The sequence below is a fragment of the Hemicordylus capensis genome, chromosome 4, assembly GCF_027244095.1.
Source record: "Hemicordylus capensis ecotype Gifberg chromosome 4, rHemCap1.1.pri, whole genome shotgun sequence".
Lineage (NCBI taxonomy): Eukaryota > Metazoa > Chordata > Lepidosauria > Squamata > Cordylidae > Hemicordylus > Hemicordylus capensis.
Genome location: NC_069660.1, coordinates 166149360 through 166166993, shown reverse-complemented (window position 1 = coordinate 166166993; position 17634 = coordinate 166149360). Strand labels below are relative to the sequence as shown.

At 47.3% G+C, this 17634-nt stretch overlaps 1 protein-coding gene across 4 annotated transcripts in view; it reads right to left on the bottom strand.

Annotated features, from left to right (window-relative positions):
* The window catches only part of FAM78B (family with sequence similarity 78 member B), a 44732-nt gene extending 30808 nt beyond the window's left edge, over window positions 1–13924 (bottom strand). For 2 of the 4 annotated variants that reach the window (XM_053245122.1, XM_053245121.1), the window contains exon 1: window positions 13221–13924. In XM_053245122.1, the coding sequence (XP_053101097.1) occupies window positions 13221–13483 (263 nt within the window). In that variant the 5' untranslated portion in view covers window positions 13484–13924. Of the gene's footprint in view, window positions 1–11413; window positions 11518–13079; window positions 13153–13220 lie in introns of those variants that run through there. The other 2 variants (XM_053245126.1, XM_053245123.1) reach the window with 2 other exon arrangements.
* Between the last annotated feature and the right edge of the window lie 3710 nt (window positions 13925–17634).

Below are 17634 nucleotides of genomic sequence, written 5' to 3'. Positions count from 1 at the left end.
CAGGTAATGATGGGCAGAGCCAGTGGTAACAAAAGGCAGAGATAATTGTGAGTAGAGCCAAGAGTAAGCAGATCAGTTAGCAATATCAGGCGAAGCCAACTAATTCTTGTTTTCTTCCCATCATTAGTCTACCTGCAGAGCACTCTGGTAGCAACATGAACACACACTACAAAATACCTGTAATTTTGTCCTTTTGTATAGTAAAGTATTTACTTAAGTATTTTTCAGGTTTTCATATGCAAAGCATTTTAGGTTGCGTGCTCTTTTGAGACAAGGAACCATCTTATTTATTATTATTATTATTATTATTATTATTATTATTATTATTATTTTCTATATAACCAGCTTTGAGAACTTTTTTTTAAAAAGTAGTATATACATATTTGTAGTAGCAGTAGTTTCCACCAGGGGCGTGGGGGCCCCCAGGCAGCCGCCTCCCCTTGCCTAATAGTAGTTACGCCCCTGGTTTCCACAACTTAGAGACCACCACTTAGCAAGCCAGCGTGGTGTAGTGGTTAGAGTGGTGGACTAGGACTGGGGAGACCCGAGTTCAAATTCCCATTCAGCCATGATACTTGCTGGGTGACTCTGGGCCAGTCACTTCTCTCTCAGCCTAACCTACATCACAGGGTTGTTGTGAAAGAGAAACTCAAGTATGTAGTACACCGCTCTGGGCTCCTTGGAGGAAGAGCGGGATATAAATGTAATCATCATCATCATCTCATATTAAAACATTAAGTCAGTTTTCAGTTGTTGCAGCGTACCCTAACTGAATTAAGTAGTCCTTTATACCTTCAGTTATTGATTTGTCTCAAACACATTTTTGATGCAATAACTAAGTTTTTTATTTGAAAATGGGACAATAATTGAAATATAATAAACTGGATACCTCTGGAGTATCCAGTAAATTATTACTATTTGTAATACTATAGTAATATAATATAGTTCATATTAACATAGATTTCAAAACTGAGATTGAAAATTCGCATCACGTTCAGCAAAGGAATTTTAAGCAAAGGTAGCTTAACACAACTTGTTGCATACAGTTGTACATGTTCAGGAATTATTTGCTTCTATTGCTCATGAAACGTGCAAATGTAATTTTTTTGCATTTATTTAGGAATAGTTTTATACCAATTTCAACAACAAAAATCTCAAAGCAGAAATGTACATTTTATGCATTAATAACATGCATTTAAAAACATCATTTCTCAAGGCAGCTTTAAAAAAAACCACACCAAAAAACAAAAACCCTAAACTAAGATCCGGTTCATACGTAACGCCAAACTGGAGTTAAATGGGGCAGAAGTTGTAACTCCAGTACGTTTCATGGCAAAAGTGACCTTTGGTTTGCCTTGGCAAACCAATTTGAACCTTCAGTTTGCACAAAGGTTCGCCACGGAGACCTGAACTTTGGCCACCGAGGCATTACATCCGACTCCAGGAGCTACAATAACCGTGGTTCCATACCAATTCCAAACCGCAATCATAGAGGAGGAGGGGCAGACCTTCCCAGGGACATGGTTCCTCTATGCACGCTGCAGCTTCTGCTGGCCACCTCTCGGAGAAGCAGCTCCACCCCCTGCCATCCTCCTCTTTCATCTGCATTCTGCCTGGCAACTGTGAAACAAGCGGGGAACTTTAAAGAGACACAACCTTCCTCCTCTTCCTCCCCCCCCCCGATTATTGGGTGTTTTTTGTTTGTTTGTTTTTAAGTGGGGAGGTTCACAGTTGGGAGACTGTAGCACTCAGGGCTGCACATGTTCCACCGCTGCAGCCAAGCAGATGGCCATGCATGCAGAAACATGGGTGGGTGGGCAGCACACAGTGCAGTGCTGCTGCTGCACACCCCAGCAGGGCCCCTTCAAACAGGCAGCAGCAGTACACATTTTGTACCAAAGTAGTTTCATTTCATCACACTTGCTCCTCACCTCACAGGCAAATGCAACAAAGCAGTTAATTTCTTCCAAAGAAGTAGGGAGCATTTCATAAGTGGGGGCCAGACACTGGGCATCCCCTGGAGCTCCACTGGCATCAAGCCATAGGGTGGGGGCTGATCGGCTGAGAGCTAGCTGTCCCAAACTGTGCACTTTGTGGGCAACTCAGGACTGACAACCCCCCTCCCTGGAGCAACACCCCTCTGTTGGTGGTGAGAACTAGGTTGTCGGGCACTCCCGACCACCACCACCACCTGATGCCCAGAGTGCACAATTCAAGCTCCCATGAGGGCGTACACCATCACACGACATGCCTCATGGCAACAGAGGAAATGTTTTGCTATGGCAGGGCAGGCACAGGATGGTCCTCAGCACCATGGAGGAGGAAGTGACACAAACAGCATGGAAAAGGAAACGTTTTCTGCTGGCCCTGCAGAGCTTAGGTCCCCATGGTGGTGCTGCTGCCTGTAAGGAGGCTGCAAGGTTCTTTGAGGTCTCCATAAGATGCAAGTGGCTTATTGTGTGCTCAAGAGCGGCTGCTGAAGCTGGCCAGAGTCACCTGGGGCCCCTCTCCTCTGCCATCTAGGCCCTAGAAGATGAGTGGTCTGAGGGAGGGAGGTGGGAGTTGTCCGTGTACATGGAGGTCCATGGAGAACGCCGATGAGTGGGATGATGAGTACTTTCATCAAAAGCTTCAGGAAGTTTAGGGCAACCTTCAACTACCTGGCAAGCAAGATGGAGTCCATTCTCCACCAGCAGGACGTGGTGATGCACCACACGCTCTCTGTGTGGAGGAAGGTTGCCATAACTGCTTACAAGCTGGTCTCCAACTCCAACTACCTGACCCTGAGCAACTTGTTTATGGTTGGCAATCCAACCATCTGTGGGATAGTCAGGGAAGTAGTGGACCTGCTGGTGGAAATGTTCAGGGAGAACATGGTCTTCCTCACTGAAGGTGATGGCAGGCTTTGCGGAGCAGGGGTTCCTGGGTGTCCTGGGCTGTATGGACAGGACACACATTGAGATTTGGGGAGGGGGGGAATGGCACAATGAGTACTTTGGGTGGAAGCACTACTATACCACGGTCGTGCAAGGTGTGGTGGACTCCACGGGCCACTTCATGGAAGTCTATACTGGGATGTCTGGCAGGACCCATGACACAGCCATTTCCTGGACCATCCCTCTCACCTCCAAGCTCTGCACAGGAATCTGGGTGGGTGAGAGAATGGCGAAGCTGGTGATATTTGGGGACCAGGGGTACAGCCTGCAGGAGTGGTTGGTCACACACTATCGTGCACACAGAAAAGGCCCTGGAGAGGAACTTCAACCACAGGCACAGCAGTGTCAGGATGGTGGTGGAGCAGGCATTTGGGAGGCTGAAGGCCTGCTGCTGAGCACTCTACACCTTGCTCGACATGGAGGAGGATCTTGTGCCCAAAGTGCTTGTGGCCTGCTGCATCCTCCATAATATCTGTGAGATGAGGGGAGACATCCTGCTGGAGGAGCCTGTGGACCCGGCCGCACATCCAAAGGGTAAAGAAGGTGGTGGAGGAGAAAGGGATGATGCTCAGCAGCACAGTCCCTGAGGATCACTGGCAGCACAAGGGCTGTGCAGGCTGTGCGAATGGCCTCCGTGAGACATGCCTGGGTGCATCTCCCTCTGAGCCACTGCCAGGATGGACAGGTTTGTGATACTGGAAGCGCTCGCCGGCCTTTTAACCACTGATGGATGCACAGGGCCAATGCGCACACCTGCAGCATCAGGGCAACAGGCGATTGCAAGCACCTGCCCCCGCCTTGCTAGTGAAAGGGCTGCAATTGTGTTGTTTGCCAAATAAAGTTAAGCCTTTCCTTGTCAAACCACTGTGTTCCTTTCAAATGAAAGTGTGGAACTGACCCACTCACACCTGGACAGTGGCAGGGAAAGTGGTGGGGAGAGCGATGAGCCGCTTTGGGGTGTTGGACGGGCAAGGAAAGGACATGGGATTCCCCTTGCATGTAGCTTTGGGGGTCAATGAGAAGTTTGGGGAGTTGCATGTTGCAGGAACACAATCAGATGCCCCTTGGGGGTGGTAGGGAGGGCAGAGGGCAGTTTTGGAGTGCCAGATAGCTGAGAGACGGTGTCATACATCTGTTGGCATGGCTGACCCAACAAGATTTACGATCCCTCCAGCTCCACTTCTGTGAGTCAAGATCAAAATTCTGTAGATAAGAACAGCAGCTTAGCTGCACAGACGAAAGCGAAGAATGACTGTCAAAGGTAAAGTAGTATAAGCAAAATAAAGTCCCTTGAAACTAAACTAGGTACCCCCCTCTACGATATCTGAGCAATAACTGAAACAAAGGAGCAAGGAAGGAACAGAACAAGGACAGGCTGAAACAAGAAAGGGTGTACTATTCTAAGTACGAGGGACACTGTCTGCGGAAGGCAACGTTGCTGACAGTACCATTTCAGGAACAGCGTCCGCTTGATGTAGGGCTCGAGAGCCAATCAGGCTTTCCTGACTCAGCATTTCTATTTCCTCTCCTGTGAGATCTTGCACCTGCTTGTCTCCCACTGAGCCTTTCTCTTGAGACGTCTTCTTAACACAGGTGAAATTCCAGTTTCTTCCTGATCAGTCTCCTCAGTCCTCATCTCTGCCAGCTATTCAGATTCCTGTCTTCTGCCACCTCACCTCAGCTCTAGAGTCTGTTCTCACAGCCAGATCCTCCTGCTGTGCTTCTGAGCCTGCTCTCCCAACCAAGCCCTCCCGCTCCTCCTCTGACTCTTCTGACTCAGAGGTCTGGGCCATGACAGACAGTCACAAACAGCTTGCTGGATCATGTATGGTGTAGGCTTGGCTTTCAACAACCCAGCCTAGTTGCATATGAAAAAAATTACATTATGAAAGCATGGAATATTCACTTCTAACTCATGTAACAGGAGTTAGAAACCTGAGAAGTACAATGTAGAAACAGAAGCTGGGTCTTGGAATACAGCAGTGACAAAAATGGCCCTGCAGGCTTTGAGTAAACAACAAAGATTATCAAATGCCAAGACAGAATATATGTCACATGAAGGAGAAATAAGATGGTGATGGAGAATCAATCCTGTGGCAATGAACTTAAGTGCACAACAATTTATGAAAATGAGAAGGACAGATGTTGCAAAGAGGCAGACAAAGATTGTAAAAGATGGATGTAATTCAAAGATCATCCAGCCCACCCTCCATGGAGGTAGAATCTCCCACACTAAGCCACATCTAGACCTTATATGACCTGTACATGGGCATCAACAAACTGATTTGTAGCCTTCAGATTAGTGTGCCAAAGGCCAAAAGCATTGGTGAGCAAGGCCATCAATGGTGGCCAAAGTGCACTGAGATTTAAGGGCACCAAAAAACCAAAGAGCCACCAGTGGCTGCACCGCTGACCCGCACTATGCTGGTGGCTTGTGCTGCCAGCCCACGCAGTGGGTAGTCAAGTTCATGACCGATAGTGCGGGCAGTCAAGTGCACATCTCTTCTTGCAGCATGAGTGGCGGGGTGGAGGGAGCGCGGTCAGAGATGAGTGTGGGGCAGCCAGTCTACGGCTGCCTGCAACCAGTCACTTCCAGCTTCTCTGCGTGGACACGTGATCCAATGCACGGCACAGGCCCATGCCGCAGGGCGGGGGAGCAGCACCAGAGTGAGGGGAAGCAGAAGCTCAGGTGAGGAACTTGCCCAACAGAAGGGAGCAGGTTCAGTGTTTTTAAGAGGTTCGTCATTTGTAGGGTACATCCACTTCCAAACCATCCAACTAACCATGCAGCATGGGGAGGCTACACCAGCATGCAAAGCATGGAACACTCAGAGAACGTTGTGCCATGCAATCGGGGAAGGGGATGCATGCAGCAACAAACTGCTGGAGGGGGATGCGCAGCACCAGGGAGTGAGGCCAGTGCAATCAGAGGGGAGGCTGGATGCAGCCCGGGGAGCTGTGCAGTGTGGCCAGCGTTGGAGTCATGTATAAAGAGAGGGGGGACCAGGGGAAGAAGGGGCAAGAAGGAGAGGGGGCAGCCAAAAGAATGCAGGTAGGGTCTGTTCCGCTGTCATGGGAGCCGCTGCTGCGCAAGAAAGTATGTGCCTGAGGGGCTGTGTGCCCTCTGCCTGCGTGTGAGTGTGGGGGCGCCAGAGCAAAATTGGCCACCATAACACCTTGAGCCAGCATTGGATGATGCCTTATTCAAGTTCTTGCACAATTCAGGAATAGCCCAGTAAAACAAAGCCGGTAGCTCAACCCAGTGAGCCAACTAGAGGCCAAAGTGCAGAGAGAGAAGAGCAAAACCCAGACCAACAATAGTGATACTAGACATCTAGCTCCAGAAACACCGTGCTAGCGGTGTTTATTATTTATTTATTTATTCAGTCATTTCATTAGGACAGAAATATCAGGTAGTGCCATAGCAGGCCCAGGGGTTGGGGGGACCCTTGTCCAGCTTATTTTAGAACAAGGATCTATGGAATCCTTGGAAAGGTTTACCACTGTAAACCTTAAGCCAGTTGCATGCACTTTTTTTGTTTCTGCTTTCAATGGAAGGAGTGCCTTAAGGGAACTCCCAAACCATGTGATCTTTGGTGCAGACCCCTGCATCATCACTGCTAGTGCCTTTGAACTCTTCAAAATGATTCCTGTCCCCTTTGGGAAACAAAATAAACAGGGAGCATAATACTCCCTGTCAATACTTACATCCTGATACTTAGAAGAACACAAAACAGGGGACCAGTTGCCTTGAAGGTGATCACTGCCATGAAAACACATCCATGTGCTATGGCACAGCAAACATTCAAAACAGGACATAATACTACTGAGACAATATGTATTCTGATGTCCAACAACAGGGCATCACCCAATATAAATGTGTTTAAATCTATTGATTTTGACTGTGCCCTTAGGAAGATAAAATTGGGTTCTTGTTGCTATGGTTACTAGGAACACCAGCACATCTTGATTACTGCTGTACAGGAAGAGTATCAAAGCCTTCAAGAAAGCAGGGGATGTGGACAGAATTCCAGAGCCCTGTTTCTTCAGATGGCTCAGTCAAGCACAGCAGGGCCTGGCAAGGAGAGCACTCCACTTGACCTTGCTGGCAATTGCCTGTTGAAAGAAACAAGTACATGCCTGTTTGGAGAGAGTAGTTCCAGACTTCTTAAAAAAGAAAAATACATGCACGTTTCTTTAGATACCTTCCTGAACGAGGATAATTACCAGCCAGCCTCTAATGTACAATTCTTGGGTAAGATGATCAAACAGGTGGTAGCAATAGTCATCAGGTACTTCTGAATAATAGGTTACCTAGATCTATGTCAGTAAGGCTTCAGGCCTGGTTTTGGGACTGAAACTGCTTTGGTTGCCCTGGTGGACAATCTATACCAAAAGGCAGGGATGTGCACAGAACTGGTTCCATGCACTTCCAGGAGGCCAGGGTGGGGGTGGGGTTACTTTAAGAGACAGGGAGGGTGTTTCCTACATGCCCATCTCTGCCTCACCACTTTCCCTCTGCCGGCACTTTCCCAAAAAGTGCCCACAGCTTTCCTTAAGCTGCTCAGAGATAGCTTAAGTGTCAGAAGGCATCCTGACATCCATGTGGAAGTTAACACTTTTATCATAAAATTTCTCATGGCCACAAAGAAAATGTTAACTAAAGGTTCAAGGTGAACCAGTTCAGGATTAAACAGTTTGTGCACACCCCTAGTTAAAGCCACTGGGGCTGCTGGTACAATTAAGGGGGCGGGGATCCAAAGAAGGAAAAATAATTCAAAGCAGCACCCAGTTAAAGCCACTGGGTTGCAAAAAATCCGCAGAAGGGGGAAAAACCCTTCAAAACACAGCATCACCCAGTTAAAGCCACTGGGCTTGCTGGTACAATAATAATAATAAAAAGAAATAAAAAAGGAGTTGGGTTGGCAAGGAAAGAAAAAGCAGTTAGGCCACAGGGCACCCAGCAACGCTGAGCTGATGTAGTCTCTGTCTCTCTCTGACTCTCTCTGATCCTTCTCCTCTCCGGAGGCACCAAAAATATGGCTCTCTCTGCCTCCAAGCAGTTCCTTAAATAGATTTTGAAAATCCCTCCTTTGGCTCCCCCCTCCCTCCTGACTCTCCCTACCAATGGGGGCACAGTTGCACATGACAATATTTGATCTGGATGATAACAAGCCAACCAAGAAGGAAGGAGATTGCAAGCCAACCAGAAGCCAGTGACAGAAAACCAATCAACAAGGCTACTGGAACACTCAGAGGCTATTCTCACAACCCACCAAAATCGGGCTAAGGGAGCCCAGCCTGGTTTCAGCAGGTCGTGTGCTGCAACAGGAGCCGCACGGCTCCCGGGAGCAAGCCCACTTAATTGCACCCCCCCCCCTGAGATTAACAGAGCATGTATTGTTTCACTGCTCACGTGTCACCATGGCGACTCACGAGTAGACCCCCAACAGGGAGACTACAAGCGTCTCGGTGTCGGAGGGCTTCCCAGAATGCCCTGCACACTTGCACAGGTCTTTCTGCTACTTCCAGGGGACAGGAGGCCCCGAATCCCTGCTGCTGCACCAACCAGCTCTGTGACAGAGCTGGTAATCGTGTGGGCAGCCGATCTGGCCGCCCAGGGTGAGCTGCCTGCTCATGTGTGGGGAGAGTGGGTCAAGCCAGCTCTCCCTGCAAAGCCCCTGCAGGCTCTCCACACTGCTCGTGTGGAGAATGTTCTGATCAGAATGTTCTGATCAGAACGGGGTTGTTCTATTCCAAGCTCAGAACAGCCCCTTTATTCAAAGGTCGCTCTGTTCTGGTCAAGCTTGGAACGTTCCGACTCAGAGCGTTCTGCACATCCCTAATAACAACTAGATAACAAATAAAAATTGAACTAGATCCTTGAAAAATGGTCTGACACCCTGACTAAATTACTCTACTGAGTCCCATTGAAATTAACAGGGCAAGTTAGTCATGATTAACTTGTCCTACTAATTTCAATGGGACTTCCATCAAGTAATTTAGTCAGGATGTTGGGCACTGAGTTTCACGTAAAAAGATTGCAGGTAAGAAGGTTATCAGTTTCTAGGCCAGAGTTGACTCAAATGACTGAAATAAATAAGGGGTGATTTTGTTCTTAATATTCATGACAATGTAACACCAGGCCTAAGAGACCTGTACTGGTTTTCAGAGTACAGTTCAAAGTGCTGGTCTTAACTTTTAAAGTCATAAACAATCTTTGTCCAGTGTATACAATCTTTGTCCAGTGTATAAATCAACACCTCCTACCCACTAATGACAAGGTACAGGGGTTTTGGGGTGTTTATTTTTTGTACTGTGGAACTTCCACAATGGAATATCCGGCTCACTCTTTACTTTCAGAAGGTTGGTGAAGACATTTTTGAATCAGCAGGCCTCTGTATCTATGTGGCCAGGAGGTAGGAGGGAAAGGCTGGCTGATTAACAAGTTGGTGTAGGCCTTGTTTTGTGGAATATCTTAGACAGGTTCTTTCTGTTTTGCTCTGCAGCTAATGACATGTTATACATTTGATTTTTATGTTTTAAATTTATATTATTTATTTTACTTTTTATAGTATATTATGGCTCCATGGAGGCATATTAGGGTTCCATGGAGGCATGTGCATTAAAAATACCATTGTATGTGGCTAAGGGCAGTTGTGTACTTTAAATACAAATACCTTTGCAGCATGTGCACCACTGCTGTTACAATGAAGTAAACACAAAATGATGGATCACACACACACACACACACACACACACCCATGCCCTGGACACTTATGCAGGTGTATGTTAACCACAGTTTAAATGTTTGCTACAGAAAACACTGGTCTAATACCATTATACACACATATTTTCCAGATAGCATAGATCTGTCTTAATTGGCATGGGTTTCCAGACTCATGTACATACATGTTTACAGACATGTGTATGATGACCACACTTCATGACTTTGATGTGGGAAATTATGTAAACCTAACTCCAAGCACCCTCTGATTAAATCAGTTAATTGTTTAATTGATTTAGTTTTGGATTTTAATGGTTAATGGATTGTAATTGTTTTTATTTTGATGCAAACTGCCCTGAGCCATTTTTGGAAGGGTGGTACATAAATCAAAGAAAGAAAGAAAGGAAGGAAGGAAGGAAAGACGGAAGGAAGAAAGAAAGAAAGAAAGAAAGAAAGAAAGAAAGAAAGAAAGAAAGAAAGAAAGAAAGAAAGAAAGAACTCTTTCCCAAGTGATGTCCAGAGCTGCACTGAGCTATGAATCAGGAAGTTCCTGGTGCAAATATGACCTCTATCATGGCATAACAGATCCACTCTATTTTGTGCTGGTCAGATCTCACTTTGAATACTGGCTGACAAGAGGAAAATTGCTCAAAATAGTCCCATTAAAATTAAAAATACAAGTTAAGGCACTTGTATTTTAATGTCAACTAGCTGAGCCAGTGGCATCCCCCCCTCTCCTCCCACAACTCACTCTCCCCCCCCACAACCCTCTCGCTCGCGTGCTCTGCCTCCCACAACCCTCTCGCTTGCACGCTCTGCCCCCCACAACCCCCTCGGCCCGCAGGGGGCACCAACCTCCCCCTTGGGCCGCTGGCTGGCCCAACAGCAGCCGCTTCTCCTTGGGCCGCCGGCTGACCTGGCAACAGCTGCTTCCTCAACCAGTGCCCTCTTCTCGGGCCACTGGCCGGCCTGGCAACAAGCGCCTCCTCAACCTGGGTCCACCGCCACCTCCTCCCTCCTGAGGCCGGTGGGGCTTTTCCTGCCAGCCAGGCTTCTCCTGAGGCTGGCGGGGCTTCTCCCCCCCCCACTGCCACCGTGCCTCCTCCTAAGCCCGCCGGTGGCCTCCTCTGAGCGGTGGGGCTTTGCCTGCCACGCAGCTCCCTCCCTGCTTGCCAGCCAGCCAGGCAGCCATTTTGGGGCAGCCATGCCACCGCCGTGTCCCCTCCTAAGCCCGTTGTCTGTCCTGGCACTAAGCAGCAGCTCCACCCCACCTTTTCATTGGTCGTGGCTGCATCGGGGGCAGGGCTTACCAAATATTCCCACACATCCCCACACAGTTCTCTCCTCAGTCGGCCATAAGAGAATAAAATATATAGATGAGGTTATTTTGAATAATTTTCTTCATCATGTCAGCCAATGTGTCTAATTCTGGGCACAGCATTTTAAGGAGAACATTAATACATTGGAGTGAGTTCAGAGAAGGGCAGCAAAAATGGTCTGGGATCTCAAAACCAGATCCTATGAGAAATGGTTGAAGGAACTTTGTTTAGCCAGGGCGCTTTTCCAGATTACACTCTAGAACAGCAGTAAAATGCTTCGGCTTGGCAGGATCCTATTGAAAACGACCCCCCAAATCTCAAACTCCTTCAAAGGGAAAATACAGCTATTTTTCTGCAATGGACTTGCAATGTTGTAGCACTTAATCACAAAGATAAAATTCGAAGTAAGGCATTGGAAATGTGAATGGCACCTTGCTGTCAGCGCAGGGACTGTGGTGTCACAACACAGGAAGTATGGAAGCACGCTTTGCAGATCCGTAGTGACACTGTGGTAAGGGTTAATCTGGAAAGTGTCCTGGAGAAGAGAAGATTAAAGGGGGGAAACAACAGAAGTCTTCAAATGCGATATTTACCTGAATAAGGACCCCCTTAAAAACACAAGATACAGGTATGTTGTACCTGTATTTACACAAAAGAAAGAGGATTCTACATTTTAAGGTGCCCCCCCCCAATTTCTAACATCAAAGAACTTAGGGGGGAAATAGTTTTGGATTCAGGTAAATATAGTATCTGAAGGAGAAGGAGTGGACTTGTTTTCTGTTGTATCTGAGGGCAGAACTAGAGCTAATGGGTTGAAATTACAAGGAAGCAGACTTAGGTTAGACATTAAGATGAATTTTCTAACTGTAAGAGCTGTTCAACATTTGAACACTCAGCCTCAGTGAGTGGTAGGTTCTCCTTCTCTAGAGTTTTTCAAACAGAGGCTGGTCAACTGTCAGGTATACTGTAAGCAGTTTCCTGCACTGAGTAGGGGTTAGAAGACCTTCAAGATCTATTCCAACTCTACAATGTTCTGATCCTGTGGCTTTACAGAGTTCTTGAAAGGATTATTGAAATAAAGTGCTATAGCTATTATGCCTATTATTATTGATACAGACTAGGAAGATAAGAGTAATATATGGTCATCCCAAATACTCAAGGGGCCCAAGGAGGATATATACCAATGGGGCCAAGGATGGTATATGTATTTTGATAAAAGAAGAGGGTACTTGTTGCCATGAGGACAGATTCATGCTTCCCTGGAATTACAGATGCAAGAGGAATATGCATGTTTGTAGCTGTTGCTATGGTACTGTGGTGCTGTCCAAGGTACTTTTTTTTTTTGGAGGGGAGGAATGGGATCCACTAACATAACAGCAAGTGGACTCAGCACCATATCATCGATCCACTGCACTCACATATCCAGGTTGTTGCAGATATTGGCAGATCAAAGAGGAGCAAAACACATTCACACACATAACATGCTAAGAACCAATCTACATACAGGAGATGTGGGAGAGCCTGACATTTCTATTTTTAGTTAAAACCCGCCACTGAGGGCTTTTAGTTTGATCAAACAACAGTACTGAGAGAAGAGTGAACTCTTTCCCCTTCTGCAGTTTCCCCAATCTAAACTGCTCACTGAAGTCACTATTTCAATGATGATCATGCATATTTCATGTTGTTTGGCTCTGAAAATGCTAGCAAAAACACAGAGGAAAGAGATTTGATGGGGCACATTTCCCATGATATTTTGAATGCTGATATTACTACTGGGAATGGATTAGACTACTTGTGGATATGGGGAGGAAAAGTTTTTTAAACAGAATATGGAGACAACACAATGCCCTTTTGCCAATGAATTGCCTACAACTCCTTGAAGCATCAACAGGGACCTGTTGCCATGATCATGGAGGGAGGGGGAATCAACCGCCTTTGCTGGAGGAACACAGGTATCCAGTGCTGTCTATTTAGGGGCCTCCTGTTGCCAGGGCGCCCTAGATGTCCTTCGCTATGGAGACCAAGCGGCTGTCTCTGCCTGAGGGGCAGTTTCTGTCAAATAGATCGTTCCTATGCCAGGGACACACGTGCACGTACATTCCTGACCCTTTGGAGACCAGATGGTACCCTCTGCCTTGGGGGTCAGGCAGCTTGCATCTCTGGCATGATGGCAGGCACCCGTTGCCAGGGCAACGCCCTCGGCCCCTCCCTTCCCTCGACAGGGGCCGCCGGACTTACATGCCCAGGTCGCTGTAGGTGTTGTAGAACTCCATGTGGTTGCAGGCCTGGATCCAGCCGACCACCCAGGTATGGTGGCGCGGGATGGGCGGCATAAGGACGCGGGCGGCGGCACGGAAGTAGGGCGTGCGGTAGCGCAGCACGATGGGCGATGTCTCCTCGATGGCAGTGGCGCCCGGTTCAATGGAGGCCGACACGTCGTACACGACGATGTTTTCCCTGCGCACCCGCGCCTTGCACGCCACGCTCTGCAGGCAGCCCATGGCCGGGCGGGGCCGGCCCCCCCTAGCCGCCCCGGCCGGGGCCCCTCATCCAGCCGGCCCCGGGGTCAGCCAGCGCTGCCGCACCGGCCCGGCCCCAGCTCCGACTCATGGCAGCATTCGGAGGCGATGGCGATGCCCAGCGAACTGCCGAAGGAAGACGGACGCTACCTGCTTTCTGTGCCTGCGCGGAGCCTCCTTCTCCTTCTCTCGCCCCCCGCCCCCGCTCCTTCCTTTCGTCATTCAGTTCGACCGACCTTCCCCAGCAGCGTCTGCACGAGAAATGCAGACTGAGGCGGCAGCAGGATCCCGGAGCTCGTGGGCACGTGCGTCTTTCTGCAAAGGCCAGGAGCTGGCTAACTCCTTGAATCCCCAGCAGGGTGGGTCTGGGCGGCAGGGCTGTAGGAGCACATTCACAAGTGCAGGCAAGCTCTCTCCATGACAGCCCCCATAGCCTTGTCGATTACAATAGCCACGCCCCACTTGGCCACACCGTATTTACTCGAAAGGACAGGCACCCTGAATTAAAATGGCCCCTCCACAGCCATAAAGAAGGCTATATCTGTATACAAAAACTGTGCCACATCAGACTGCAGGTAGGTCATCCTGTATTTGAATGCTCTCCTTTGTTGAAAAAGTATCTCTGCTGATAAAAAGCCAGCACAGCTGGTTAAGGTCTGGGACAGAATCTTTCCCTCCTGTCCTGTTATTATTTTTAATGTGCAGATAGTTTTTAATTCATGGGAGCATTCAAATCTGGATTCCCCCCACCTGAAATCCAAAGTGATACTATCCTTTTTACCACTTCCTTCACCTACAGATGCAAATCAGACCACAATAATTTTCTTTAAAGGGGTATACAGAGAATTCCACCGTTCCCAGCAACCAGGGCCTTTAGGGGGATGGTGCAGGGTTCAGGGCCTTGGAGAGAGGTCATGGAATCTCCCCCTTCTCACCACAGTCAGCTGAAGCAGGCCTGTGGTGTTTTTAGTTAATCCATTCCTTGATCCAGGCCAGCTTGTGAATGGTGCTTTAGTTACTTTTATTCCAGTCCTGGAGTAGAGTTGGGGCTAACGAACAGCCAGCAGCAAGAGCACTCCCTCTTTACAGACAATGCCTCTCTCTAAATACTATCTATCTAACTCATTAAACCATTTACAGGTGAAACTCGGAAAATTAGAATATCGTGCAAAAGTCCATTAATTTCAGTAATGCAAATTAAAAGGTGAAACTGATATATGAGACAGAAGCATTACATGCAAAGCGAGATAAGTCAAGCCTTAATTTGTTATAATTGTGATGATCATGACGTACAGCTCATGAAAACCCCAAATCCACAATCTCAGAAAATTAGAATATTACATGGAACCAATAAGACAAGGATTAAAGAATAGAACAATATCGGACCTCTGAAAAGTATAAGCATGCATATGTATTCAGTACTTGGTTTGGGCCCCTTTTGCAGCAATTACTGCTTCAATGCGGCGTGGCATGGATGCTATCAGCCTGTGGCACTGATGAGGTATTATGGAAGACCAGGATGCTTCATTAGCGGCCTTCAGCAATTCTGCATTGTTTGGTCTCATGTCTCTCATCCTTCTCTTGGCAATGCCCCATAGATTCTCTATGGGGTCAGGTCAGGCGAGTTTGCTGGCCAATCAAGCACAGTACACTGTATACTTTTCAGAGGTCCGATATTGTTCTATTCTTCAATCCTTGTCTTCTTGGTTCCATGTAATATTCTAATTTTCTGAGATTGTGGATTTGGGGTTTTCATGAGCTGTACGCCATGATCATCACAATTGTAACAAATTAAGGCTTGACTTATCTCGCTTTGCATGTAATGTGTCTGTCTCATATATCAGTTTCACCTTTTAATTTGCATTACTGAAATTAATGGACTTTTGCACGATATTCTAATTTTCCGAGTTTCACCTGTATGTTCCTGATACAACTCCACTGTCTTGTCCTTGCATACCACAACTCTTTCCTTTGGATTCCACACTGCCCACCGCAGCAGCCCTCCTCTGACTCAGCTGCCCCTGCAGCATGCCCTGGTTTGCCGAGCAGGGTGCATCATGGGGCCTGACTGAGTTGGAGGGCAACCATTGTGACAGGCAGGAGTCACACTGTAGGACAGCAGCTGTGGGAAATCACACCACCACCTGCTGGTGGAGCACAGCTCCCGCCCTCTAACTCAGCGCCAGCCCCATGGTGAGTCTTTGCTGAGCAAAGAAAGCTCTGGTTATGCTGCAGGGCCCAGTCCAGTTAGAAGGCAGCTGCTGGGCCGGGTAGTAGCTGAACTCCGAACCACCAATGGTTGGAAATATTTGTCCCATTGCTTCTCCACACCATGCAGGTGAAATTGGGTCCAACGAGAGAAATTTCAGAGCACATTTCTTTTTTAACATGTGCATTAACAATATCATGTTATAACTGTCATCATCTGTCATCAACTGCCTTGGGTTGGCTTATGAAAGGCAGTAGAGAAACTGAACAATAAATACATAAATAATCCCCCCCCCCTGAGGAAAATCTATCTATCTGTCTTCTGTATGTGGATGACTTGGTTCTGCTTTCCTTTACTCAAATTGGGTTGAGGAGGATGCTTAAAAAGTTTGGTGAATATTGTCAATCTGAAAAATTAAACATAAACTACCAAAAAATTTAAGTCACGCTGTAGTCTCTTCTTGGTTTTGGCAAGATACACTCCCCCAACCCCGCAAAACAAAATAACAAAAACCACACCCCACAAAAAGTGCACTGACAATGACCTGGACAATGCAATTTTTTAAAAGTACCCAGACATTCATTTTAATGAGCAATTTACTTGGAACAGCCATAGACCAGTAACTAAGCTCTCTACTCAAACATTATATTGGGTAATTACATTCTTTTACAGCAAAGGTTGCAATTAGTGGAGCCAACCCTTAAAACTTTGTTGTGGAAAGTTATGGTCCAGTTGATGCATGATTCAGAGATATGGGGGATAGGTAACAGACTTGGAGATCCCACTGAATAAACTTATCAGAAGACCTTTTGCTTCACCTTCAGGGATCCCAGCTCCAGTTGTTCATGCAGCTATAGGATTGCCTTCCATTTCAGCAAGCACTGATAAATCAGCCTTGCAATGTCATGGCAGATGGATACAGATGCCACAAAATTGGCTCCCTGGTTTACTTTATCAGGAGCAGTTAAAGATTGGGGCTTTGACACACAATTGCCAAATAATATCAGGAAAAATACTCTTCTCTATGAAAGATTGTTCCTTTTGTTGAGCCTTCCCAAATTATTTTGAGCAGACAGATATTAGATGACAGTAGATTAACAGAGCAGTGGAGCAAAACAAACAGAGCAGGAGGACACAGAACCAAGGCAGAGATGGTCCTGCATTCCAGGCATCTGTAGGTATGTGTGATATGGAGCGGCAGCAGCCATGCCAAGAGCACAGGCTCATAAGGAAACGACTCCCCAGTGGGTAGGTACACCGAGAGGCTGGCCCACATTCCAAGCATGGCATAGGAGGTGTGTGGTTTGGAGGAGCTAAGGGCACAGACGTGTAAGGAAACGATTCCCAAATGGGCAAGGTGCACTAAGACAGAAGCTGGCTTGCATGAAGGGTGCATTTGGAGGAGCATCTAATGTGCCAAGGCATGGTATCTGTAGGCAGTTTCCTTAAGCAAGACTAAAGGGGGAAAGAGTCATCTACAAGTTCAGCTTCAACCACTTGGTGCTTGTCAACAACTACCTGTTGTCATATATGAAGCATTCCAGTTCTACGGCACGCTTCATCAGACTGCATAGTCAATTAAAAAAATGCTCCCACCTCTTCCTGTGGAGCAGCACTTTATCTGCCCCTGCAGGACTGCTAACAGAAAGAGGGTGCGAACCTTAAATGGGTGGGTCCCCATGTACAAAAACAGCAGTGAGTATAGGGGAGACATGAAGCACCACTGCACAGGAAAAACTGCAAAGGAACTAACAAAATTGCCACACCTGACTGTTGGAGGCACCTGTTACCTGAGGTCCTAGAGCAATAAGGACTCCACTGAACAAAAGTACTGGAAAGCCCTGTGCAGAAGAACCCATTGGTGTCATGGGCTTTTGGGGGGGTGCTCCAGACCTCCCTCACCTCGCCTTCTGCCTCCTCTGTG